The sequence below is a fragment of the Pinus tabuliformis genome, chromosome X, assembly GCF_031772625.1.
Source record: "Pinus tabuliformis cultivar Carrire ecotype Pingquan chromosome X, CPIR1, whole genome shotgun sequence".
In the NCBI taxonomy this organism is placed as follows: Eukaryota; Viridiplantae; Streptophyta; class Pinopsida; order Pinales; family Pinaceae; genus Pinus; species Pinus tabuliformis.
In genome coordinates this window covers 793,225,589-793,252,313 of record NC_142308.1, presented here as the reverse complement: position 1 = coordinate 793,252,313, position 26,725 = coordinate 793,225,589, and the positions used below count along the sequence as shown (strand labels likewise).

The window sequence follows — 26,725 nt, the reverse complement described above, 5'->3', positions numbered from 1 at the left end:
AATAACAAATAATTATTATCAAAAAAAATTATGAAAATATATATATAATTAACCCCATACATATATATATAATATTAACGTTCTATGTAATTTTTTAATAGGAAAGTTCTAATATTTTAATGAGAAATTTAAAAGAAAATTTTACCTATAATTTTTAAAATATAAAATTAACTTTCCTCAAGCATAATGCCCCAGTGGGATGGATGCGTCATTCTACCCTCAAAGGAAATTTATAAGTTGTTTGTAGCATCGTCCACATTGTTGAGCCTCATCGCTGGGAATAGCAAAGGGAAGGCTTGAAATCCGGCTGAATAAATAATAGGAAACGGAAAACCCTGTCGATTTGAATTGATCAGCAGTGGGTAAGAACCCTGCCCACTGTCTTTTTCAGTAGGAAAAAATCAGCATGTTATATATTGAGAAAAATATATGGATCATGGATACAATTGAAGACCGCAGTCTTGGAGATATATGGAAAAAAGGATCCGAATGAGCGCATATGTCAATTGCGACGGATAAACAGCAGCATGAAGGATATATAGAGTGTATGTGAGCGCATGTGAGGACATGTATCAAAATAAAAAAGAGAGCATCTGCTGAGCTTGGAGCAGCGGCGATAAAAAGAGAGAGCCTGTAATATAGAGGGAACCAGATAAACAAAATGTAACAGCCATAGGAAAAACATGTGCCATGTACATATATTTTAAATCCAACGCTCCAGTGCGCATGTTGAAGGTGGACTCTTCAATCAGATCTGAGAGGGCATAGATCCCATGATAAAAGGCAGAATGGAGAACAGCGGCAGGCAGGAGGCCTGGAAGATGCGCCGGTTCCGCCATGTCCAGATATTCCAGCATGTGAGGCAGAAGAGAGCCTGTCTATCAGAACTTTGATCTGCCCACCATAAAAAAGCATCCTGTACGGAGGAGAATAAACAGTGAGGAAAACTGAGAAGCAACGAGAGTTCATACCAGATTGCTTGGGCAGCAGGGCATTGGAGAAACATGTGTAAATTGGATTCATTTTCCTGAAGGCAAAGAACACATCTGCCAGGACCGTGCCAACCTTTCCTCTATAAAACATCCCAGGAGAGGTTCTTATCAGAGAAGAGCAGCCAAGAGAAAAGTATGGTTTTTAGAGGGCAAGGGGCCTTCCAAAGCTTAACTGGAAAAATAGAGGGAAGGGGAGGGAGATCAGCAATGATAGAGGAGTAAATTTTCCGGACGGAGATGTGATGGATGGTGGAGTCGATGGACCAAATGAGGGAGTCTTTTGTGCCATGTTGGACAATCCCATGGTGGGAGAAATGGGATGTGAAGGATAGCCATAGGGGGCGGAGGGGGGGAGGGATGGCGAGCTGGAGGTCGGATTTCCAAATCGGATGAAGAGACGACCAGGAGTCTATGAGGCAGGTCCATGTGAATAAGCCTCTAGAATGGAAAAAAAGGAGGAGAGTAGGGGGGATCATAGACTCCAGGTTGAAAAGAGTGGGGTCTATACCAATAAGGATGGAGGAGCCAGAGAAGAGAGTCCATTTGAGGTGACTCCTGAAGAAAGGATGAATCTTTTTAAAACTGTTCCAAATGGGGGAGCCACATCGAATGCCAAGAGTGGTTCGATGGAGCCAGTGAGCCAAGGGACGGCCTTTAAGATACTTCTGTTTTATCAAGAGACTCCACGGGCCGTCACCAAATAAGCCTCTTTGTAAGGATTTACATATGAGCGCCTTGCCGAAGAGATGCATATCAAGAAGGCCCCATCCACCCTTCTCTTTTGGGCGAGAGATAGAGCCCATCTTAACCAAAAGGAGTTTGTTGGGGGAGGATCGGCCGCTCCACAAGAAGATGGCAGCAATGGAGTTCAATTGTTTGATAACAGAGATTGGAAGGAGAAAGAGGTGACGCCAATATACAGATAGTTGAGTGAGGACAGACCGAATCAGGATGTATCGTCCAGCAAGTGAGAGAAGACGCATTTCCCACCGAGAGATCTTGAGGAGGAAGCGGTCCACCAGCCATGCCCAGTCCAAACAATGATACCCCATTGGTTTAAGGCAGAAACCCAGATAGGTAAAGCCTTCCTTAATGAGAGCAAGATTGATTCCAAAACGTTGAGCGATCCACTGGGCCAAAGCAGGATCCGAGTTATTATGATATAGCACTGATTTCCCACCATTGATCGAGAGACCTGTAGCAGCCTGGAATTTTTTGAAAAGCATGAAGAGGAATATCCAGGATGGCTTGCAGAGCATGACGAAAAGAAGAATGTCGTCAACAAAAAAGTTGTGGGAGAGGGAGATGTCCCTGCATATACGGACCGGCTTGCATCTACCCTCGTCCACAGCATGGTTGATGTGTGAGCTGAGGCAGTTCATGACCAAGATAAAAAGGAGCGGGGAGAGTGGGCAACCCTGACGGAGCCCTCTCTCGGCATGGAAGAAAGTTGATGGAACCCCATTGATAATAACTGAGAACTGGACGGATTCCACGCATGCCATAATCCATTTAATAGCCTGGGGCCTCAAGCCGATTTTAGAGAGAAGAATATTGAGAAAACTCCAGTTGACACTGTCAAAGGCCTTTTTGAGGTCAATTTTGAGAGCGGCAGCATTGATGTTCTTGTTGCAGATAGAGTGGATACACTCCTGAGCCATGGCAACCGCATCCATTATGAGCCGGTCTTTGAGGAAGGCGTGTTGATCTTTTGATATAAAAGAATTGAGAACTTTCTTTAATCTGTCTGCTATTATTTTTGAGATGATCTTATAAAGAGAATTGCATAACGAAATGGGCCTATAATCGCCAAAGGAGGAGGGTCGTTCAGACTTAGGGATTAGGGCAATAAAAGTGGCCGCAAGAGCGCTGTTGATGCTGCCAGAAAGACGAGACATATCGACCATGCAAAGGAGATCTTTTTTGAAGAGCTCATAAAAGTGGGAAAAAAATTCCATCGGCCAGCCATCAGGGCCGGGGCTCTTGTCTTTGCTGAAAGACTTAATGGTTGCAGAAAGTTCTTCCTCTGTGACAATCCTGAAGAAAACATCGTTGGCCTCATCGTCGAACATGGTCGGTAGATGTTCAACCGCCCAGAAAGAGTCGTTTATGTCATTGTGTTGTCTCGAATATTGCTGCCTGAAGAAGCGTGTGGCCTCCGCTGCGATTTCATGATGAGAGGAGAAGCATTGACCATGGTCGTTTTCAATTTTCCATATAGAACTTTTGAGTCTGCGACCGTTTGCAAAGGAGTGGAAGAACCGGGTGTTCCTGTCTCCATCTTTAAGCCAGATGGCACGACTTTTGAGCCGCCAGGTGGCCTCTTCTTTAAGGAGTAGAGCGTGTTTTTTTCTTTCGAGGGAGCACAGAGATGAGGCCTTTTCAATTGTTCTACCACTGGTGTGAATAGAGGAAACAATCTCATCTATTTCAGAGTTGATGTCGATAAGATCCTGTGCATCCTTAATCTTCTTTGAATGCTGCCATGACTTTGTTTTATCTCTAAGAAGTTGGACCTTATCCCGAAAAGTTAGAAGGAAGGCGTCTTGTGAATTGATTATGTCCTCCCAGCATTTCTTTATAAATTCATTGAAGGATTCGTCCTGAAGGTATTAATTGAATTTCAACTTGCAGTTCTTATTGTTCACGCTTTTGTGCATGGACCTTGTGTCTCATCACTCTTAGGTGGTCCCTTTGTTGACATCCAAGCTCCGCTCATATTCCCATTGGACAATGGTACTTGGCTTAATCGGACACAAAACAAACATAACTGTTCCAATAAACCAAGACATGCGACATTTCTCTGGTTGCCCCCACCACCTCCTCCTCTGTTCCATTGGAGGTTGAATTTTGGTCGATTCACATGAAAACCCTACCTTCTTTCACGTGACCTAAGTTTGTGTTGGAGTCATCTACGGAGGTGGAGGAATTGCCCGGATGACCAAAAGTGGTTAGAATTCGAGCAAAAAATTTTCAAAAAATCTTGTAGATGCAGTGTTTGAATAATGTTTTTGATGGTGGAAATGGATTCAGCATCATCAAAAACGTCTAGGGCACCTAAAATTATGAAATTTGACAACTTCTACTTGGATTTACAAAAATCCCTATAAGATTTTTTCAAAATATGGCGAGAATTTCTATAACTTTCAGGACAAAAAAGCATAAGTTTTAGACTATGGCGTTTGTGTCGATTTAGATATATGGAATCTGCATCCCTTCTCCATTATATACTTGTATGGTTATATCTAAACATTTTATGAATTTGTTAATTTCTGCCATCTTAAAATAATGCTAAGAAAACTAATTATGTGGACTTGAAAATCTAATCAAAATCATTTTTGAAATTTGATGGGATTGCATAAATCAAATCTTAGCATTGTATAATTTAATTGCAAAGGGTATTATAGGATGTTAAATTTATTTATTTTTATTGCCAAAATTATTATTGCTAAGTTAAGGACTAATTTTCATCAACTCTGTTGTGAAACAGGGCACTCGAAAAGGCCAAAAGAAGTGTGGTAGGAAAGAGTATGCATTTTTTGTTCTTCCGGAAAAGTGGAAACATAAAAGCATTTCATTTAGAATGTGAGGCCTTCAAAGACAATAGGGAAAATTATGGAGATATGTTGGCAGCTTTGTCGAGAAGTTGGGAGCATTTATTGTGAAGCTTCACAAAAAATGGGCCGAATACATCAAGCAGATGAAGAAGCAATATGTCCCATAGCTATCTTCAGCCTTGTGGATGTTAAAATAATTTCTTTCTTTCTTTTTTCTTTCTAAAAAAACAGTAATTTTGAAAAATATTACATTATTCAATTTTGATGATCCCAAATTAGAAATTTTCAAATTTATAGAATTGTTATGTGTTTTTTTTATATTAACATAATATTTATTTGATTTTTGGCAATGTTGAATGTGTTAACTATTTAAGTCATTAGTTGAGTAAGTTAACTATTTAGTTTATTAATTGAGTAAATTAGAGAAGTCAATTTGATACCTAGTTAATATCAAGTTGACACTTTCATCCTCTAGTGTCCATTGGGGGTGAATGAAGACATGTGATAGTTAATCCTTATATGCAATGCACTAAAAAGAGAGGGAAAGAGAACTAATGTAAGGACCATACCCTAGAGATGGTAATTGGTAACTATGTTTGTATATTGAGTCAATAATTGGCATGGTTCGATTGGTTATGATGACAAGTCTCAAGGTTGGAAAAGCATGCCTAAGGTAGTTTTGTGTAATGGAAAATCATGTCTAAGTACCAAAAATCTAGCAAAACAATTTGACTAAGTATGGCAAGAAGGCGAGAGTTGTTATTTGGTGTTTCTTATAAAATATACACAGTGAATTGGATCAACACATGCGAAAGAATGCCTTGACTTCAGGTAAAACACCCTTGTCCATGAGTAGGAGTGCCTAGGAAGATGGGAAAGCATCACAAGTTGGATGGATTGATGCTCGAAATGACATGCAACATAAGGAATCGTAAGGAGGAATAGTAAGGAGTGTCTTTGATGTCACTGAAGAAAGATAGTTGGTCTATAATGTTGTAGCATTTTCTTGCACTCTTTTTAGAGAAAAAGCTTCCAAAATTGTCATTTTCTTTCCTGGCGAGAATCCTTGATATATAATTCCAAAATTGTCATTTTCTTTCGTGACCAAAGTCCTCGATATACAATTTTTTTTATCTAAATAATTTAATAAAAAATGTTTGATTATTATTTATTTTAAAAATAATATTTTAATTTTAAATAATTTTAATTTTATTACAATATATCATTATATATTTTTATAAAAAAAATATTATTACTTTAAAATTAAAATGGTTACAAAGTATATTTCCACATCAAAGTTCAACAAGGGTGAAAGTACACATTTTTGGGCCAAATGGTTTAATAAAGGATGTTGGATTATTATTTCTTTTAAAAATAATATTTTAATTTTAAATAATTTTAATTTTGTTAAAATATATCATTATATATATTTTCATAAAATTATTATTATTTCTTTAAAATCAAAATTGTTATAAAGTATATTTCCACATCAAAATTCACACGTGAAAGTACAATTTTTTAGGCTAAATGGTTTAATAAAGGATGTTGGATTATTATTTCTTTTAAAATTAATATTTTAATTTTAAATAATTTTAATTTTAATAAAATATATCATTATATTTTTATAAAATTATTATTATTGCTTTAAAAAATTAAAATTGTTACAAAGTATATTTCCATATCAAAGTTCAACAAGTGTGAAAGTCTTTTTTCAAAATTGTTACAAAGTATATTTTCATATCAAAGTTCAACAAGTGTGAAAGTCCATCGTCTAGTGAGTAAGAAGCATAGCAAGCCAAGGGAGAATTGGCAAATATAAATACCAACAAAAGTATTTGTTCAACAAACACAAAAGAAGAAAATAGATAAGAATGATAGGTATTAGGATCACATTGCAAATTAATGACGGATGCACAAGATATAAGCGCCTAGCAATTTTCAACGGATGGTGTTTGGCACTCACGGATCGACAACTAACATCCACTTACGGGACCCCTTTCCCATCCGAAGTTAATTAAAGGGGGTGTCTGCAATGAATGGTATCATCAAAACTATGTTTTTTGACATGGCAGCTCCAGATGAATGGCAAGGTCTTTCTCTTAAAAACCACTTACCATCTACCCCCATTTTACTTATAGAATTGTGTATACCACTTCTCCCACAGTGTTGTGATGAATTTTTCCATTGCTTCAGATTGTCTTCGACAGTTTGATGCCATAAAAGAAATAAAAATGAAATTATATTTTAATGTCCACGAGACTAAAAATAATCTATGGGACTACCAGTTCCTTGGTTTTTCACCTTTTGCAATTTAATCATTTTCTTATTCAAGTTGATGATGAGCTGACCCAACCTTCTAACAATCCCTTTGCTGAAAATACAATGCCAAGAAATTGATGCTAACATATTCCCATAACTTTCTCTAATGTCTTTGAACACGTCACATTCCAAAATGATTTTTAGTTGGAAAATATAAATACCAACAAAAGCATTTGTTCAACGTATGTGGGATAAATCCCATATACAAACACAAAAGGAGAAAATAAATAAGAATGACAGGTATTATGATCAATTTGCAAATTAATGACAGATGCACAAGATATAAGCGCCTAGCAATTTTCAACGGATGGTGTTGGCACTCACGGATCGACGACCAACATTCAATTGCGGGACCCCTTGCCCATCCGAAGTTTAATTAAACAGGGGTGTCCGCAATTAATGGTATCATCAAAACTATGTTTGTTGACGTGCCAACTCCGGATGAATTGTGGGGGCTCCCTCTTAAAAACCACTTACCATCTACACCCCCCCCCCCCCCCCCCCCACCTCCTATTCTACTTATAGAATTGTGTATACCACTTCTCCCACAGTGTTGTGATGAATTTTTCCATTACTTCAGGTTGTCTTTGGCAGTTTGATGCCACAAAAGAAATAAAAATGAAATTATATTTTAACGTCCACGAGACTAAAAATAGTCTATGGGACCACCAGTTCCCTATTTTTTCGCCTTTTGCAATTCAATCATTTTGTTATTCAAATTGATGATGAGCTGACCTAACCTTCTAACAATCCCCTCGCTAAAAATACAACGCCAAGAAATCGATGCTAACATATTGCCATAACTTTCTCTAATGTCTTTAAACACATCACATTCCAAAATGATTTTTTTTTTTTTTGGCCGATTCCATTGCCCCAGATGTGAAAAACGTACACGCATGTTCTTCCCAAGCTTCTTTAGGCCTTTTCCACCATCCTATTTCACACTGAATTTTATGTGAGTTGGTTCTTAATTGAGCAATAAAAACCTTTTCCCTCCACAAAATGCTAGCTCCAATGTACTATTTTTGTTGGAGATCACGTGTGGGGTTGAATTCCTTAATGTTGTACTTCTTCTTTCTAACCAACTCTTTCCCCATACTCATTTACGAAACTTCTCCATTATAAAATTCTTTTGCTCCTTGCTATTTGTGGGACAGGCATTGAGATAGATATTTCATTTTTGCATCTATGTGTAATTTTGTCTCATCCATGTTTTCTTTCTTTCACTCATGCCTTCATTGAAGACAACATTAGGCCATCTACCTACTCCCATTTGTTCAATTCTTTTTAGATATCTTATGAGCTGCACCATAGCAATTGCTTCAACGGGAATTGCTCTTGTTTCACTCAACATTATCTCATAAGGTACTGAACTTTTTATTTTTAACTTTCTCATGATCTCAGTGGCTTCACTCAATGAACCTCCAACATATCACGCGCGCTCGTGGAATATTAAATAATACCCTTAATTTGACTACATATTGGAAAATACCTCTAAAAATCACATAATTTAACCCCCTACCAAGATGTACCCAATATGTCTATCCCGATTAAAAAAACCCCTACTTTCACTAAACATTGTAGGTATCCATTTTTTCATTAATATTTTTTTATACCCCTTAATTTTTTTTCATTAACTTTGAGCTCCATTTTTTATATTCTCCAATATAAAAACCCTTTACCCACTATATATCCCCCAATATATTACGTCATTTTTACATCAATATATGTTCCCCAATATGAACCCATCTGCTATAATATTTTCCCCCTAGTGAAGCCCCTGTGCTCATAATCAAGCGTTTTTGGATTTTCTCAATTTGTTTCCATTTTGAGATGGGGGTGTTGCTAGCCAGAATTCACACCCATATAGCATCACTGGACAGACTACGAGTCCAACAAGTACTTTAATCTTTTTCCAATCCAGTAACTTCATCTCCCTACATCTGTTTTGAAGAACATATAATGCTTTCCACCCTCCTAAAATTCTCTTCTTTCTACCATCCTCCCAATTAAGTTGTTGTTGAAATCAATCCCAAGGTACGTGTACTCATTTACTTCTTCAAGAATGTTGCCTTCAAAGAAGAATGTATGTTGGCTCTACTTCCTTTTATTAGAGAAAATCATTATTTTGGTCTTGTTAGTATTGACTTGCATCCCCACTGCTCTACAAAAATGCTCAAGGGCATATAGGTGCAGTTGCAATCCATGGGACGATTTAGCAATAAATACAATATCATCAACATATAAAAGAATCTTTATCTCAAACTTCCCCAACCGAACACCATCTCCACCTTGCAAATTTAGCCACTCTTCCAGTTTATCAATATATAAACCAAAAAGAGTAGGGGATAGAGGGAAACCTTGCTTGACCCCAATGTCACTTCTAAAGCTTTCTAAAATACCCGTTGAGGTTCTAATTTTAAATTTCACTTCTTCATAAATTTTATGTACAATGGCTCTATAATTCAAAGGAATTTCAAGTTCTTCCACTCTACGCCACAACGTATCTCTAGGGATTGTTTCAAACTCCTTTTTGAAGTCAACAAAGAAGAAAAATACTTCTTCTTTGTCCCCCCAAACCTTTTCAATAATGTGTCTTAGCGTGATACCATGATCCAATGTAGAATGCTTTGGCCTAAAACCTCCTTTCATTTTTTCCCTATTTTATTTTACTTCTACCCACTTACTGATTCTATTTTCCACCATGCTGCCAAAAAGTTTTGCAAACAAAGGATTAATCATAATGGTTCTATAATTGGAGGGACTATTAATGTCTCCACTTTTAAAAAGGGGTATTGTTAGGCTAGTTATCCAATCTCTTGGGAATCCTTGTTGAATGATGTTGTTGAATATTCCCCTGATGTGTGGTGCAAGAGTGTTCATTCCCCATTTTAGAGACTCTTCTTGAAGTTCAACCAATTCCTCCGCCTTTCCTATTCTCAACTTCTTAATTCCAATCTCCACCTCCTGTAATGTAAATTTTTGTGTAGCTGTGTTGATTCAGGGGGGAGGCTTAGCCTCTGATTCTTTCTCACAAAGTTTTCTTACATATTCAAACCATTGATTGGTTGTAATATTATTTTCAATTTGCTTCTTCCTTGGTTGAAGTTCCTACCAGAAAAGATTTGGGTTATTCTTGCCTACATATATTAAATCTTCTCGCCTTGTTTGCATGAACTCATCTTGATTTTTTTTTAGTATCTGCTTATATAACTTTACATTCATCTTCTCCTTGCCTACCTTTTTCAAGGTTCTCCTGGCCATTTTGCATTCCTCATCAAACTGAGCATTTACAAGAAAACAAATTGATTTTGATTTCCTATATTTTTCTCTTTTGCACTTCTCAAGTACACTTTGAATTATATTTGTTAACTCATGACTATTGAAGCTTTGGAAACCAATTTTCTCCTTCTCAATTAATCTCTCTAGCATTTTCTTGAAGATAGTACAATTTTCTTGTGTTAGAAGAAATTTTCCCATTGATAGTGGTTGTCGAGATAATTAGGTTTTCCTCCTATGTTTCCTTTCTTATAACCATGATAACTTCATATAAATTGGGTTATGGTCTAATTTTAAGTCCCAAATATTCTCTCCAATCTTAACTTCATCTATCTTTTATATCAAGCTTTATGAAAAAATCACATAGTCAACAACACTTGCCCCATTGTCTGTGTTGCAAGTGAAGTTCCCAGACCTTTTCCATCTATATATACCATTGCAAATAATTTAGTTGAAAGCACCACATAGCATAAGCGACTCCTCTCCAAAATGATTGTTAACTTTGTCGTCTTATGGACATCTCACCCATTGGGGATTCTCCTCTTCAATGAGCCAAATAGGATTGTGATCCTCTTTGAAACAAAGAATACTAGCTTGTTGATTTGTTTTTCTAGCATTGAAATCTCCCACTAAAAGAACTTATCCCTGCTGAGAGTATGTGAAAATATCTTTCTTTAAAGTTGTGTATGGATCCTTGCTATCTAGGCCCTTATTTTTGTAAGTTTTTGAGATTGAGGGGAAAAATAGCATGTTGCAATTCTTATGTGATTCTCATTTTCTGATATTTTAAACCATAAATATTGTTTATTTGCACCTACTTTCATTAGCTGAATGTGACAACCTTCTTTTTCTTTCACTAAAACTTGTATTCCCCCATACCCTTTTCCATTTTCTACTACCTTGTTCCAAATTGCTAACTTCAAATAACCGCCAAACACAAGAGTTTTGCGACCATCATGTTCATGAGTTTCCGTTAGACAAATTATGTCTTTACCTTTCACAATAGGCTCTAAACCAGGTCCCCTCTTCCAAGGGTAACCTCTACAATTCCAACAAACTAGACTTAGGTAGACTTGGGTAGGATTTGATTGCTTGCAGTTTGGCACATAAGACTCAAATTTGAGTCTTTACCCCTTTTCATCCATGTTGATCTTGTTGCTTTCCTCCCTATTATCGAATTCTTTGTTTTTTCTTTATTGCCAGCTTGTTGCCTGTTTTTCCATGAGGCCTAAACACTACAATAACTACTTTACCATTGTACAACCATGACCTTTTCCCTTCATTTCTTGTTGCTCTAATTTTCTCCACTTCTTCCCTTCTCTCCTCTTGTTGTTTTTTGGTTAAATATTAATCTAGGAAGACGTGTGATCCTTTCAAGAGTTTCTTTTTCCTCAAGAGATGGTGTTTGTCTTACACTCTTTCGAAAAATATTAGGAAAAGAAAAGGCCCTTTTTACTCTCAGAAAGAGAATTTCACAGTGGAATGAGTAGATAGGCACAGCCGTAGATTTGATTAAATAATAAATAAATAAAAACAACAAATTTCGTACTGTTTTTAGTGTGTGATTTTTGGGCTCATTTTCTAGGCAAACGAAGATGAATTTCTAAATTCCGAGACATGGGTTTTTTGCACGATGGTCCCCATTGGTTTCAACGTGAGAATTATTATGAAATTGTGATTGGATAGGTAGATTTTACTATTTCTCTCAAGGGTATATGCTCATATTTCTCCCCATACCTATTTGCTTTTTCAAAACAAAGCCATGTTCACGAAGTCAATGTCAAAGCACTGATGATTTAAAAGTTTTTGTCGCATATATGTACATTTTCGATTTATATTATCAACTACATGTATCACAAACATAAACAATAACTAGAGTAAAGCATGGAGTGACTTTATACAAACAATAACTAGAGTAAAGCATGGAGTGACTTTATACAATGCCTATTGTATACAACGAGAGCACCCCCACTTTCTATAATCAAATGCAGACAGGGTTGTTCTAATCAAGTTTACAAAAGGTTTCATAGATGCACACAACTTGGTTACACATACGTTCAATTCTCTAAAATTTGATCTTAGAGCAGAACCCTTGTGTGTCTTAATGGATTAGAATCATGTTGAAAGTAGTAAATGGAAGTAGCGTTATTCAAGACACACTACTTGTCAAGTTCTCTCCAACATTTTCTGGGTTACAGGAGGTGGAATTATTGTATAAGTATTGTGAAGAGAACCATTGTGTAAGGAATGATTGACTTCAAGTTTAATCCCAACAGGAAATCCAATAAAATATTTTTGAAAATTCAAATATTTTACAGCGTGATGGAAATATAAAGGATAAAAAGAAGCATTTTTATGGTTATATTAGAATTGTTGGAGATTTGAAGAAAGATGATTTTGACACCAAGAAAAGGAAGGATCTTGGTTAAGAGAGGGAAATATGCATCAATTGATCATTGATTTTCTCAATCATTGGCATCCTCCTATTTGGATTTTGATTGGTATATAGGTTTATAATGCAGAAATTGGTTTTATAAATCCAAGCATGGTTATGGCTTTCAGACTAAATCAGATGTTTAGTGGAGAGTTTGTGCTTATTTCAATCAGCAGAAAGTTGTTTCCTTATTTTCTTTCATTCCATTAAAAGCATTTGAAGAAAAGGAGCCACACTATTCTTTCAAATGAATGCCTACTAGAATATTTTGAAGAGCCAAATATCCATAAAAAATAAGTATTTTTGGTGATCAAACTAAGAAAGAAATGTTTCAAGTTGCTACAGGAAGTTAACTTCAATGTTTGAAGAGAAGTTTGATTTTATATTGAATTACTTTCACGACATAAAGGATGCTAAGCCATTTAAAACAAAGGAACATGATTAATACATTGCAGAGATGAGATTATTTTAAATTATCGCCTTGAAGAGGATAATTTGTTATTTGTTGCAATTGTGAGACTTGTTAACTATATTTGTTGCTTTAATGGCTAATAAGCATAACTGTATGGAGAAAGCACCAAGAGTAAGAATATTGAAATGAGGTCAGAGGATTGATTTATTACAAATGGAATAGGCAGAAAATTGTAGATCAGAGAAGTGAGTTAAATTCCATAGCAAACACCGCTTTGAAAATCATTAACTCTGGTAAAAATTGAGCAATATTTTGACTAGGGATAGTCAAAGGATAAGTAAAGAATACAGGTGGTAGTGTTCACCCTAATTAAAGAAGACTAGCAGGTTTCCAAGAGCAGCTTCAATAACCTCCAGATTCTATGGAAAAAGATCAACAAGCAGAAGATTAAGGCAGTTTTGAGGTGAGATTCAAGTAACAAATTTCATTTCTTCAAACAGACGATCCAAAACAGGTGGCAAATGAAGATAGTGGTTATAAATTTGGTGGCAAAGTGTCCAACAACTATTGATTTTTCCAAGTTTGAAGGCATTCGATCAAATTTCTTGAAAATTATTTCAAGGCAGTAAATCATCACTCATTAAGGGTAAATGGTAGGGCATTTGTCAAAAAAGGATAAGTATTTTTTTTTATTATGACCAATCCAACATTTCGGGGAAATTATGCATTTTGTGGCAAAATTTTCTAGGCACAAAATCAACAAGTAGGATCGGTTGAGTATATCCAGGCAAAGGATCAACAAATCAATTGGCTAATTCCATATTCCTACAACAAAGTGAATATTTTATTTGTTTTTGGTTTATAAATATTGATTTTTTCCCCAAAATTTATAACAAATTAGATGTTATTTTAAAGTTTATTATTAGGGTTTTATCCATGAAAGCTTGCAATAGCTTCACGATTGTAATTCTCTATATATGTTTTCATTTTAATTGTAAAAGGGTTGGATTTTGATGCCAAAACCCTAACATTTTTTGTAAATACTTCTACTACAAAATTTTGAATCAAAGTTTATGGCTTCAGTTTTATGACAAAACTTGCTCACATGTTTGTGCTTCCAATATTACGTATCATATTTATGCATATGTCTGAGGTTGTATAAGAGACTAGGCAAGTCTAGGTTGAGTATCAACCTTCCTGACATCCTACCACAATGTTATGTTATTTACTGAGTAGATCATGCTGACAATGTGTCACCGTTGATCCCTCTAAATCAATAAATTGTTGCTTCTATACAAATTCTCAAATGTAACTTTGTTTGTTGTAGAGATCCTTCTACACATTTTTGTTCTTAATTAGATAATTAGACATCCATTAAGGATATTTCATTGTTTAATTTCTCATCCATTCCTCCATCAACATCTTTCAAGTTTTTTTTTGTCATAACTAAATGTTTGCACTTTGATCAAGCCTCTTCAAGAAAGGGATTTGTTTGTCAACACGGGTTTGTGACTCATCAACAACCACCTATATAAGAAATCTTAGATCTGTTTATTTTTATTCATAGGCTATTGTCGAGTGACAATGAACAACGTTAAAAAGCCTCATAACACTTGAGGGAGCCCCCTCTAGTTCAAGGGCCATCTTGAACCTAAAGATTGGTTGAGTTGGTTTCTCATCGCAGTTTCGTAGCCAAGAACTGCCTTCGAGAAACGTTACAACATTTGGCATCATTATCGAGGAGTGAAGTAACAAATATATATATCACTGAAGAACGATAGTTGATTATATCTATTCTTTGTTGGTAACCGAAGAGTAGACATTTGATATTGGTTGAATTGCTTTCATTTGGAAACTCCACTTTGTTTATTTGGCAATTCAACCGGGTTATAGATTTCACTAGTTTCAGATGTCAGTTGCATTCATTGTTGTGTTAGCTCAAGGATTATTGATGTTGCATTCACCAATTCATCTTTCTTCCTCTTGGTGGTGGTCATAAATCTCATATATCAACCAAGGATGAAGCTTTTAGAATTCATTTGTAAGTATTGGTTACTTATAAAATTTGAATTTCATATTGTAAATATTTTTCAAGTTTCCAACTGCATGCAAGGTGGTCTGTCAGTTGATACAATTTTTACTTGGTTTCACTAGAAGCATGACTACACTTGAGAATGTTAATTTCAGCTAAGTAAAGTAGAAGTGTGAAATTAAATAAGATTGCTTTCAGCATTCAGTGTGCACTAGATCAACACTTCTTTCAGATTGGTTTACACTTTCAAATTGGAGTAGGTGGATTGGTCACTCTCAATAATTTCAATTTGGAGTGTGAATAGTTTTAGTTTTAGAATAATAAGTTACAATTTTATAGATAAAGGGATAATTCTTTAGTAGATCGATAGTGACTCCATTAGCCTGATGTTTAAGGAACTGTTGTTGAAATCTTTTTCTTTCCAAAAAATAGCAATTGATGTATGATATAAGTTGATCAAGGTTAAATAATCGACATGTTGTCTACTGAAAGGGAGATCTTATGACCTAATTTATGAATCAAAAGTAATCTTGTAAGTTTCTCTCTTCAAGAACAGTAGAGGAAATACCAATTAAATATGAGCATTCACCCAATCCTTCAATTCAACAGGAAAATTTTTATGATGATCCACATACAAATGAAATTGATGAGGGACATGGTTTTTTCTTCAGTATAACTCCTTAATGATATGGATTGAATGTTACCGTAGCCATTGGGCGGTAGAAGGAGACGGAGTAAACAGGCAGAACTAGGGTTTGTAGTAGGTTTTCGGTGTTGGGCACCATGGAGGGGCGTGTGTTGAGATTGCAACAAGATGATGGAGCTTAGTGAAAAGAGTCTCCTTCACTAAGTGGGCCCGTAGGCTATTTTTGGCGCAAGTCTATTTTTAGACATATGGATCATGTATATGGATTGCAGGTTGTTGTTTATGGATGATTGATCAAGTTGGGAAAAATAGATGGACTTCTATTTTTGATGAAAGTGTGAGTGATCACAGTGTGAGTGATCAAAGTCTATTTTTAGACTGGCTGTCAAAAATAGAAAAGTCAAATATTATTATCTCACAATAATATTTGGACTATAAAATTAATATTATTCTCTTGGAGCACTTCAGTTTGAGCTACAGAGGTGGCACATGCAGCTGTCAGAAGGAAATACGATTTTCTTATGAGTCAGTTGAGTTGTTGCATGCATGACTTCAGTTAGAACTCAATCAGTTGAGTTTGGTGGAGTTGATTGTGGAGTTGATGGAGTTGTGTTCAGTTTGACTTAGTTAAACTAGTTGTAATTAGTATAACTGCAAATAGACTAATGATGAGTTGTTAAACTAATTATTAACTCATGATGCAAATAATGAATACATCAGTTAACTCAGTTTCATGTCAGTGCATGTTCAGTTCAATAGGGACAGGTGGTAGAGAATCAGATTGCTATCAGTTGTGACTATAGTTGTGCACCAGACTTGCACAATCAAGGGATTGAGTATGCCAATGAGTTTGCTCACGTATTTTCCCACATTATAGCTTGTGCTCACGTCCAACAAAGAGTGAGTGACTATTTTGCAGGTGAAAAACGAGTTTGGTGATCCATTCTCATCAGTTCTTGAGCAGGTATTGAGCAGTGGAGGCAGGCAAGCAGTGGAAGAGATTTGGAGATCAGATTTGAGCTGTATTCTGTGTAACAGAGGTGGAGATACTTGTGAGAAGTATTATGTTGTGTAATGTTACATGACTCAATCATTAATATACAGATAGTTGGGGTTTTTAGCGAGATGCTTTCCTCGGGATACATACTGTGTTAATGTGTGAATGCTCTTGATGTTTTATTTTTATTGATGTTGCTATATTGATGATCAACGGAGAGGAGCTTATGTATTGTGTATGTTTTCCACAATAGTACATGATCAGTATAATCTCTATTGAATATGTGTTAAATTATTCAAAATTTCTACAGCGTGAAGGGGGGAGTTCCACTCCCTCCTACAGTCATGTAGTCTCAAATCGTTTCAAGAAGCCAATGGAAGTGGAAACCGAGAGTATAGATAGAGGAAAACCGGAAAACAACAAATCACAGGGGTAGGCAAAAACGTAGGAGGAAGTCAGAAGAGAGAAGCGAATAGGAGGAGACAGTCAAAACGATGACCCCAGAAGTCAGTTAGGGCCATGTAAACCTAAGACATCCATCACACCTCGAGTGGTATTAAGTGATCATGCGCTACAGGTGCATAGGGAGCACATGGCAACTTATGCAGTGATATGCAAATTCATGGGGCTATGGCCGATGGAGAAAGCTGTATACACATGGATAAAGAACCATTGGAAACCTAAGGGAGAAATAGATCTGCACCTTGGATCCAAGGGTTTCTTCACAGTTGTGTTCACAAATCTAGTGGATAAAGATACGATGTTTAAAGGAAGACCATACGTCTATGATGTTGCAGGCCTCTATATGCGGCCATGGGTGATGAATTTTGTCCCGGAACGAGAAAATTTTACATTGGTGCCGTTATGGATAAGACTCTATTCACTACCTCTAGATTATTGGTTGCCAAAATCGTTAAAAGCCATAGGAAATAAACTAGAGCATTTTTTAAAAATATCAAAGGCCACACTGCGCGGAAAATATACCTCCTTTGCCCGAATATGTGTAGAAATGGACATTCCTGGGGCTCTTCCGGATGAAATAATTCTAGAAGTATATGATGAAGAACGGGTGTAGGCGATGGACTATGAAAATGTCCCTTTCCGATGTCATAAATGCCATGAACATGGGCATCTCTTCAGAGATTGCCCTTTAAATAAAATGGAGAGTAGTATCAAAGCAACCTCAGGGAAAGAGACTGAAAGCTTTACCAAAGTGGGAGGCAGAGGAAAAGGAGGGAGAAAGAACCAAAAAAAATCTATGAGGAAAAGCATCCTAGTCATAATAGGTTCAAGATATTAGAAGAAGAAGCGGGGGAGGAAAGAGCGAACCAAGTACTGAAAGACAGTCCTGTAGAGAAGGAAAAGGATGAAAGCATGGAGGATAGACTTGAAAAAATCCAACAAAAGGAGGATCAGCCAAGCACTATGGAACTTGACAGGGACCAAGAGATGACCCCAAGCAAAGTGGGGACGGAGGATCATGAACTGCAGGAAATTCTAGAAAGGAAGCAACTCTATCTAGAAAAGTTCCTGGAGGAAGGAACTACCAAAGGAGTGGATTCGCTACCTCAAGAGGAGTTTAACAGAGTGCAACATCTCTTCCTCTGGAGAACTCATGCAAAGGGTTATGGGGTCAAAATAAACCATGACAGTCGGAACAACAGAGGGGTTAAAACGATGGAGGAAACAGTGGGACAAGCTCCCAAGAACCCAGGAAGGTAAAGAGGAAAAAAAATATAGAATGAGTTGCTGATAGAATGTGGAAAACTCATGATCAACTCAGGTATGATGAAAGACCTAACTAGTTACTCATTTACAAATCTTTCTTGATGAGGCTCACAACATGGAATATTAGGGGACTAGGAAGTAAAAGGAAAAAAATAAATCTCAACAATAGAGTGAAAGAAGAAAAACCAGATATGGTATTTATCTAGGGAACAAAATGTTCTATAGACAAAATAAGAGAGATACATAGCAAATGGCTCATTAAGTATGAATATCTAGAAGTTAAAGCAGACAACGCAGCAGGAGGAATTCTCACACTTTAGAACCCCCAGAAACTTGGAATCCTAGATGCTGAAGCATCCAGGAACTACCTATCAGTGGTCATCCAACCTTTGGGGGACAAGGAAGTTTATTTGATCACAAATTTCTATGGTCCACAAAAGCTTGAAGACAAATTCAGGCTTCTAACCTCACTGGAGGAACTAAGAGAGATATCTGGGTATCCCCTGGATTCTGGGAGGGGACTTTAATATGATCAGGTCTCTCACGGAAAAAAAAGGTGGGACCAGATCACTAGGCAGAGATTCCATAGCATTTCAGAACTTCATAAACAACATGAGGCTAGTAGATACAGAGAACAATAAGTGTTTCTTTACCTGGAATAATAAAAGGGGAGGGGCTTCTCAAGTGGCCTCTAAACTAGATAGATTCATTATCTTTGAGGACCTCATCCTCACAGGGATTGACTTGTCAGCTATGATCCTTCCTTTTGGAGGCTCGAATCACTAACCTATTCAACTAGAAGTGCCCTTTATAGGAACTCTGAGGAACATACCTTTCAGGTTTGAAAACATTTGGCTTCCCCATCCTGACTTCATCAGCAATATTGAAAAATGGTGGACAAAAGATTTGCATGTTCATGGTACTAAAATGATCCTTCTGCATCAGAGATTGAAACACATCAAACTCAGGCTTAAAGATTGGAATAAGAATGAGTTTTGCAATATCTTCGAAGCCAAAAAATAGTTGAACAGAAACTACAAGAAATTAACCAGGTCCTCATCACATATGGCTTCACCAAGGAAGGTAAGAAACAAGCTGACTCACTGCAACAGGATTGGGAATATTTGTGCAAGCAAGAGGAAATCTTCTGGAAAAAAAATCGAGGGTACAATGGTTAAAGGAAGGAGAAAGGAATACAAGGTTTTTTCACAAGTCTACCATGGATCATAGGTATCATAACTGGATTTTAAAACTGAAAGATACTCAAGGAAAGCAGATTAGTACCCACAAAGAAATAGAAGCTACCCTGGTTCAAAATTTCCAAGGCATAGCAGAGGAGCCTCTCATAGACAGAACACAATTCATCAATGACTTCACTAAGCACATTCCTAAGCTTGTGACAAGAGAAGACAATTATAATCTTAACAGGCCAGTGAATGAAGAGGAGGTCAATGAAGTCATTAAAGAGATGCAAAATGGGAAAGCTCTAGGTCTAGATGGTTTCAATGTTGACTTCTTCAAAGCATGTTGGAAAATAGTCAAGCAAGATATCCTTGATGTTGTGGAGGACTCAAGGAAAAACAAAATTGTTCTAAAGGCGCTTAACACCTCTTTCATAGCCTTGATTCCTAAGTAGGAAAATTCTATGACACCAGATAGATTTAGACCCATAACATTATGCAATGTGGTGTACAAAATTATTTTCAAAATAATTGCAAATAGGCTCAAGCCCCTTCTTCCAAGTCTAGTGTCTAAGGAGCAAACTGGATATGTGGAAGGTAGGAAAATTCTAAATAACATCATTCAAGCTCACGAGGTGGTCCACTCACTTAAGAGCAATAAGCAGGCAGGTATGGTTATACAACTTGACCTAGAGAAGGCATATGATAAGCTAAGCTGGGCATACATCAGGGAAGTACTAATAGCATATGGCTTTGACCACAACTGGATAAGATGGGTAATGGCCCTTGTTACCACCTAAAGGTTTTCAATACTGCTAAATGGCTCACCATCCAAACCATTTAAGCCTTCAAGAGGACTCAGACAAGGTGATCCACTCTCACCCTTCCTCTTTATTCTCATGATGGAAGGGCTAGGCAATGCGATCAAATCTGCCAAAGCAGAAGGAAAAATTAAGGGTTTAAACCTCACCCTGAATGGGGTTTCTTTGACTCATCAACAATTTGTGGACGACACCATGTTGTAGGGTACACCTACGGTCAAGGAAGCTCATGCCTTCAAACAAATCCTGAACGACTTTGCTATGGCTGCGGGTACTGAGGTAAGCCTTACCAAATCAAAGATTTTATTTTTCAATATTGATATTTCTATTCAGAGAAACCTCACCAGAATTCTAGGTTTTCAAAGAGAACTACTACCCTCCAAATATTTGGGAGGTCCTCTAATAGAGAAACCTCTAAGCAAGAAAATTTTGGAGCCTGTTACTAATAAACTCCAGGACAAATCCGGAAATGGACAAACAGGTCTTTAAATTTAGCAGGAAGTCTAGTGCTTACAAAAGCCATCCTACAAATTGTCCCCATCTTCATGTTTTCAGCCCTTCCAGCTCCTAAAGGAGTTGTGCAACACATCAAAAATATCCAAAGAGATTTTCTTTGGGGCAAAGGGGAAGAAAAAAATTAATGGGCTTTGTTAGCCTGGGAAAAGATCTGTAAACCTAAGACACATGGAGGTTTGGTACTTAATGACCCTGAAGCCCTCAACAGAGTTTTGGGGGCAAAACTATGGTGGAGATGGCTAAAGGAATCGGTTTCCCCTTGGGCCAAAGTATGGAAACAGAAATATGCAAACAATTAGCAAGAAAGGGAGCACATTAGAATGTCTGGGCTCATCAAAGGCTCCCACATTTGGAACAAAGCTTGGGAGAATAAAGCCATTGTTCAAAAACATAGTTTCTGGGAAATAGGAGATGGAAACCTTGCTTGGTTTTGGGAAGATAATTGGCAACAGGAACCTAAACTGTTAAGAGAAGAATTTGACAATCTTAAGAAGGATATTGACGACAAAGGGTTACTCAGGGTAAATGACTTCTAGGATCAGGATAGAAGTGATGGAAAATGGAGAATATGGAAGAACATGATTTACAATGATGACTCTCCATTGAGGGCCCGGGCAGAAGCTCTTACAGGTATCTTGGAACAGATAAAAATTCTTACATCAACATCTTCAGACCAACTGAGATGGGGGTAAAAACAATGAAGGCAACTTTAACCTCAAAGAGGTCAAGTGAGTAGCCCTTGGGCTTGACTTTCCAAACCTTGATACGGTATGGAAGGACCTATGGCAGAACTAGAACTGGATGAAAATCAAATTGTTCATGTGGTTAGTGCAACACAAAAAAATTCTAACTAGGGAAAACCTTCAGAAGAGAGGTGTAATAGGTCCATCTAGATGCCAGCTATATGAATGAAAAGAAGAAACAATGGAACACCTTCTCAACCTCTGCCCATTCACCTCCACCTCGTGGAATTGGGTGGCTTCAATGTTCAGACAAACAGACAGGGACATTGGTAGCATCAATAGGACATTGAAGAATTGGAGGAGAAATTTCTCTGAAAATGAAATAATCAACAAAGCTTGGGCTTTGGTTCCAGGCTTTCTAATCTGGGATGTCTGGAAAGAATGCAACAACAGGATCTTCAAGAATAGGATTGGTACATCCCAGAGTCTCATGACCTAGATTATAAGAAAGCTCAAAGAGACTGTAGGAACCCTTACAAAAAACCCCCCCAAGAGCCAACCTCAAGATCAAGATGTGAAGATACTTTTGCATTTGGGCTTACAGGGGCTCTTCCCCCAGGGCATAAGCAAGACTGTAAGTCATATAATAGTTGATAAGGACTTCTGGCAACCTCCACCCCATGGTTTTATGAAATGCAATATAAATGGAGCCTCAAAAGGAAACCCTGGCATGGCTGGTTATGGAGGAGTAATAAGAGATGAATAGAGTTTCATAAAAGCCATCTTTCATAGTCATTTGGGGAAGGCCACAAATAATATGGCAGAGCTCATGGCCCTTGAGCAATGTCTAGAAATTTTAAGAGACTCCAATTTACATAACACCATAATTGAAGTTGATTCTGAACTGATAATCAATTCGGTCAAGAAAATTTGCAACGGCTCAGCACCAGACAAAGTGTCGAAACGTTGGAGGTTACTGCATGTCTATCAACTTATTCAATCCCACCTGTGCACAATGAGAACCCTTAGTTTCATTCATGTGCGATGAACAACCAACAAATTAGTAAATATTTTGGCAAATGAAGGCATACTCTGTTCCAAAAGCAATAAAAGATATGACTGGATAGGGACTCCCCAAGGACGTCTGTGGGAAGAGTGTCACAGACAGGCGACCTTAGACAGGGAATACTATCAGAGAAGGGGAAATAAGCAGGGTGAATCTTGATGACAACAGAGGAGTTTTAGTCTACATGGGGAAGAAGTACAAGCAAAATGAAGTTTTACTCTGGTCTTCGGTCCGGAAAATGCACCAGGAACACTAAAATCCTATGGTTTCTGGGCGGGAAACTACTTACAGGACTAATCTTCGAATGTATCAGATACACATTAAATATGGCCCTTCAATGTTTTGTGACGAGTGCTTATTTAAAGAGTGGGCGGGTCGATGAAATCGTAGTAATCCAATGATTTTCGTGCTGCAAACAACAAGACTGTTAACCTTCCAAACAAACCCGAAATGCAATTAGGCAGTGTCTTTATTATGTTTCGGGTCCGAAGGTGCAGTTAAGTTCCATGCAAGTTGAACAGTCCTTTCGAGATCGCGTGAATCCGGTGGATTTCGGGCGGATAAACAACCTGGAGGTTATCTCCCAAGTCGGACCCGAAATGGTTACTAGAGTTGGTACATTCTTTTTTCGAGTCCGTGTATATGGTTAAAGGGTGAGCATGAAGGACACCTATTATAGCCTCTTGTCCGCTAGATCTTTGTAGAACGATCAAACGGTCCTGGAGTGTTCCGGTTCCACGAAGGTAACATTGAAAGGTTTTGTGGGCCCTCGGCTCGGATTGTGGGTCCATGACCTGGGTATAAAGGTTTTGTGGGGCTCGAATTTCATGTGGGCAATAGCGCCTTTATATGTATATTATGTAACCTTTTTCATATAGTTGAATAGAAGGACCTAATCTTACTTGAGCAAAAAAAAGAAATTGATGAGGGACACCAGAGTTTCCAAGAGTCCTTCTCGTTTTCAGCTGTGATAATGTACATGGTATTAATAAATCCTTTTCAAAAAGCGTATGCATGGATAATAGTGACCTTCTCTTTAAGAAAAAATGAAGAATTGAAATTAATCTTTTGAGCTAGTATTGGAATGCGTAGATTTCTCTTTTTTGTGGGATCCCAAAGTTACAATTATGGGCATGTTGTTGATTTGCAGTCAATAATTAACAAGTCACAAATATCAATATGCAAGTCACAGGTTGCAGGAGGGTGTTTGATTTCAAACTAAAAAATTTTCAATTTTCATATTTTAGTGTTGTTACAGTCCACAGTTGCAGGATATTGAAATGACAGAATTCATTCATGGGAAATGTTTGGGAATAGCAAGTCACATTTTGCATATGATTGATTGAAGGTTTGATATGACTCCATTAACCCAACGGATTCAAGGTACATGTCTACAGGTTCTTTGTGTCCCACAGGGAGAAGCAATCCCTAGTTGGAGCCGTTGTTTTCGCATTTTCTTGCACCAATTCTAGAGAAAATGCTTCCAAATCTGCCATTTTCCTCCTTGGCCAGGGTCCTGGATATATACGAATTTTTGGTCTAAATAGTTTAATATAGGATGTTGGATTATTATTTCTTTTAAAACTAATATATATATTATTTTAAAAATAAAATTGCTACGAAAAATTATTTGGCTGATAGCCCAATCTCCGAGTATATTTCCAAATCAAAGTTCAAAAGGCGTGAAATTCCATCAGCTAGTGAGTAAGCAAAGTCAAGGCCAAGGCTCAATATAGCATATCAAGCCAAGGGAGGAGTACATTTTTTTGCTCTATGCATCGAAGTAGCATTAGAAATTTGGCATATACAAAAACCAACGAAGGAATTTGTCCACCGTATGTCGGATAAATCCCATATACAAACACAAAAGGAGAAAATAAATAAGAATGAAAGGTATATGGATCACATTGTAAATTAACGATGGATGCACAAGATATAAGTGCCTAGAAATTTCCAACAGATGGTGTTGCCACACACAGATCGACGACCAACATAACCAACATTTAATTGTGGGACCCCTTGCCCATCCGAAGTTTAATCTAAGTGGAGAAGGGGGACGGTCCATGATGAATGGTATCATTAAAAATATGTTTGTTAACATGAAAACTCCAGATGAATTGTGGCGGATCCCTCTTAAAAACCACTTATCATCTACCCCCTTCTGCATTCTATTTATAAAATTTTGTATATCGCTTCTCCCACGATGTTCTGATGAATTTTGCCATTACCTCAGGTTGTGTTCTACAGTTTGATGCCACAAAGAAAATATATCTCTATCGAAATCTGATTAAACCATTCATAAAAATCACTTACGCGGTCACAATATGAGAAGCATGTTATCAATGGCTACGTAGAGTGTTCTTTTGGTGCAGAAAATTTTGAAATATGGGATGCATATTAATATTATGAAGAGATTCCACGAATTATTTCAGCTGATAACATAACTAGCATCGTAAGGGGTCTGAGCACTGTTGCAGGAGTGTGATCTTATTAGTTTTCAAATTATTTGTAAAATCAAACTGTGGAACTGTACATGAAAAATATCAAGAAAATCAAAGACGTTTTTGACTCTTAGAAAGAGAATTTCACAGTGGAATAAGTAGATAGGGTCAATTGTTAGATTTGATAAACTAAAAATAATAATAAAAAAAAAAACAAATTTCTTAGTGTTTTTAATGTGTGATTTTCGAGCTCGTCTTCTGGGCAAATGGAAATGAATTTCTAAATTTCTGTTAGGCCAAGCAGTAACTGCACCAAATCAATTCATATATTATTACTTCAAGTTGGTCTTTATTATATACATGAGGGAGACACTGTTCACTTCATCTCCCGATGACTGTTCATATTTCTTATTATTTATTTATATCAATTACATTTATTCACCCAATCCTAATGATTAGGTGTCAACATTCCCCCCCTTAATCTGAAGGGATGTTGGTGAGTCCAAGCATCATTCTGAATTGTTCAAGCTTTTCTCTTCCAAGCGCTTTGGTGAAGATGTCTACAATTTGCTCATTAGTGGAACAATGACGGAGATGGACTGTTTTGGCCTCAACATGATGTCGAATCAGATGATATCTAGTATTGATGTGCTTCGTTCGATCATTGAATTTTCGGTTCTTGGCCAACTTTATTGCAGAGGTATTGTCAATCATGAGTGGATTTGGTTGTACTTGTTTTACCTACAAATCTTCAAGAATTTTCCTGAGCCACATAATTTCTTTTGTTGCCTTAGCTGCTGCCACGTATTCTGCTTCTGTTGTGGAATCTGTTGGAACTGATTATTTGCATGATCTCTAGGAGACAGCTCCTGATCCAAGATTCATAGCATATCCTGAAGTAGATACCCCAATTTCTTTGTCTCCATCAAAGTCTGAATCAGAGTATCCAATCAAACTGAAGTCGTCCACCTGTGTATACTTGATTCCAAAGTCTTGAGTTCCCTTCAAGTACCTTAGAACTCTTTTTGCAGCAGACCAATGTCCTTCACAAGGCTATTGCATAAACCTGGAGAGGATTCCAACAACAAACAAAATGTCTGGTCTGGTAGTAGTTAGGTAGTTGAGACTTCCTACAAGCTGTCTATACATTGTTGCATCCTCAAATTATTTTCCTTCAATAGATGTGAGCTTTAAGTTTTGTTCCATTGGAGTAGTAAGAGGATTGCATTTTGTCATGCCAAACCTGTTCAACAGATCTCCAATGTACTTCTTTTGAGAAAGAAATATGGACTTCGGATGTTGAGTTACTTCAATACCAAGATAATAATGAACATAGCCCAAATCAGTCATTTCAAAACTTTTCCCCGTTTCCTTCTTTATGGATGCAATGTAGCTTTCATTGTTCCCTGTCATCAAAAGATCATCTACATATACCATAAGATATACAATTGTTTTTCCAACTTTCTTGACAAATAAAGTTGCATCATCAAGATCATAATGTTTGAAATTGAGTTTCAGAAGATGCTCAATTAGTTTCTCATACCAGGCTCGCGGTGCTTGTTTGAGGCCATACAAGAATTTCACAAGTTTGCACACTTTATGTTCATGTCCTTTTACAAAA

The 26,725-nt window shown here is 37.1% G+C and overlaps 1 protein-coding gene across 1 annotated transcript in view; it reads right to left on the bottom strand.

Moving 5' to 3' along the window:
• Window positions 1–744: 744 nt before the first annotated feature.
• The window catches only part of LOC149142209 (uncharacterized), a 90,304-nt gene continuing 64,323 nt past the window's right edge, over window positions 745–26,725 (bottom strand). Inside the window, exons 2-3 of the mRNA XM_089451422.1 lie at window positions 1,935–3,595; window positions 745–1,072 (exon numbers count right to left, since the gene is read on the bottom strand). Coding sequence (XP_089307548.1) covers window positions 745–1,072; window positions 1,935–3,595 — 1,989 coding nt within the window. The remainder of the gene's footprint in view (window positions 1,073–1,934; window positions 3,596–26,725) is intronic.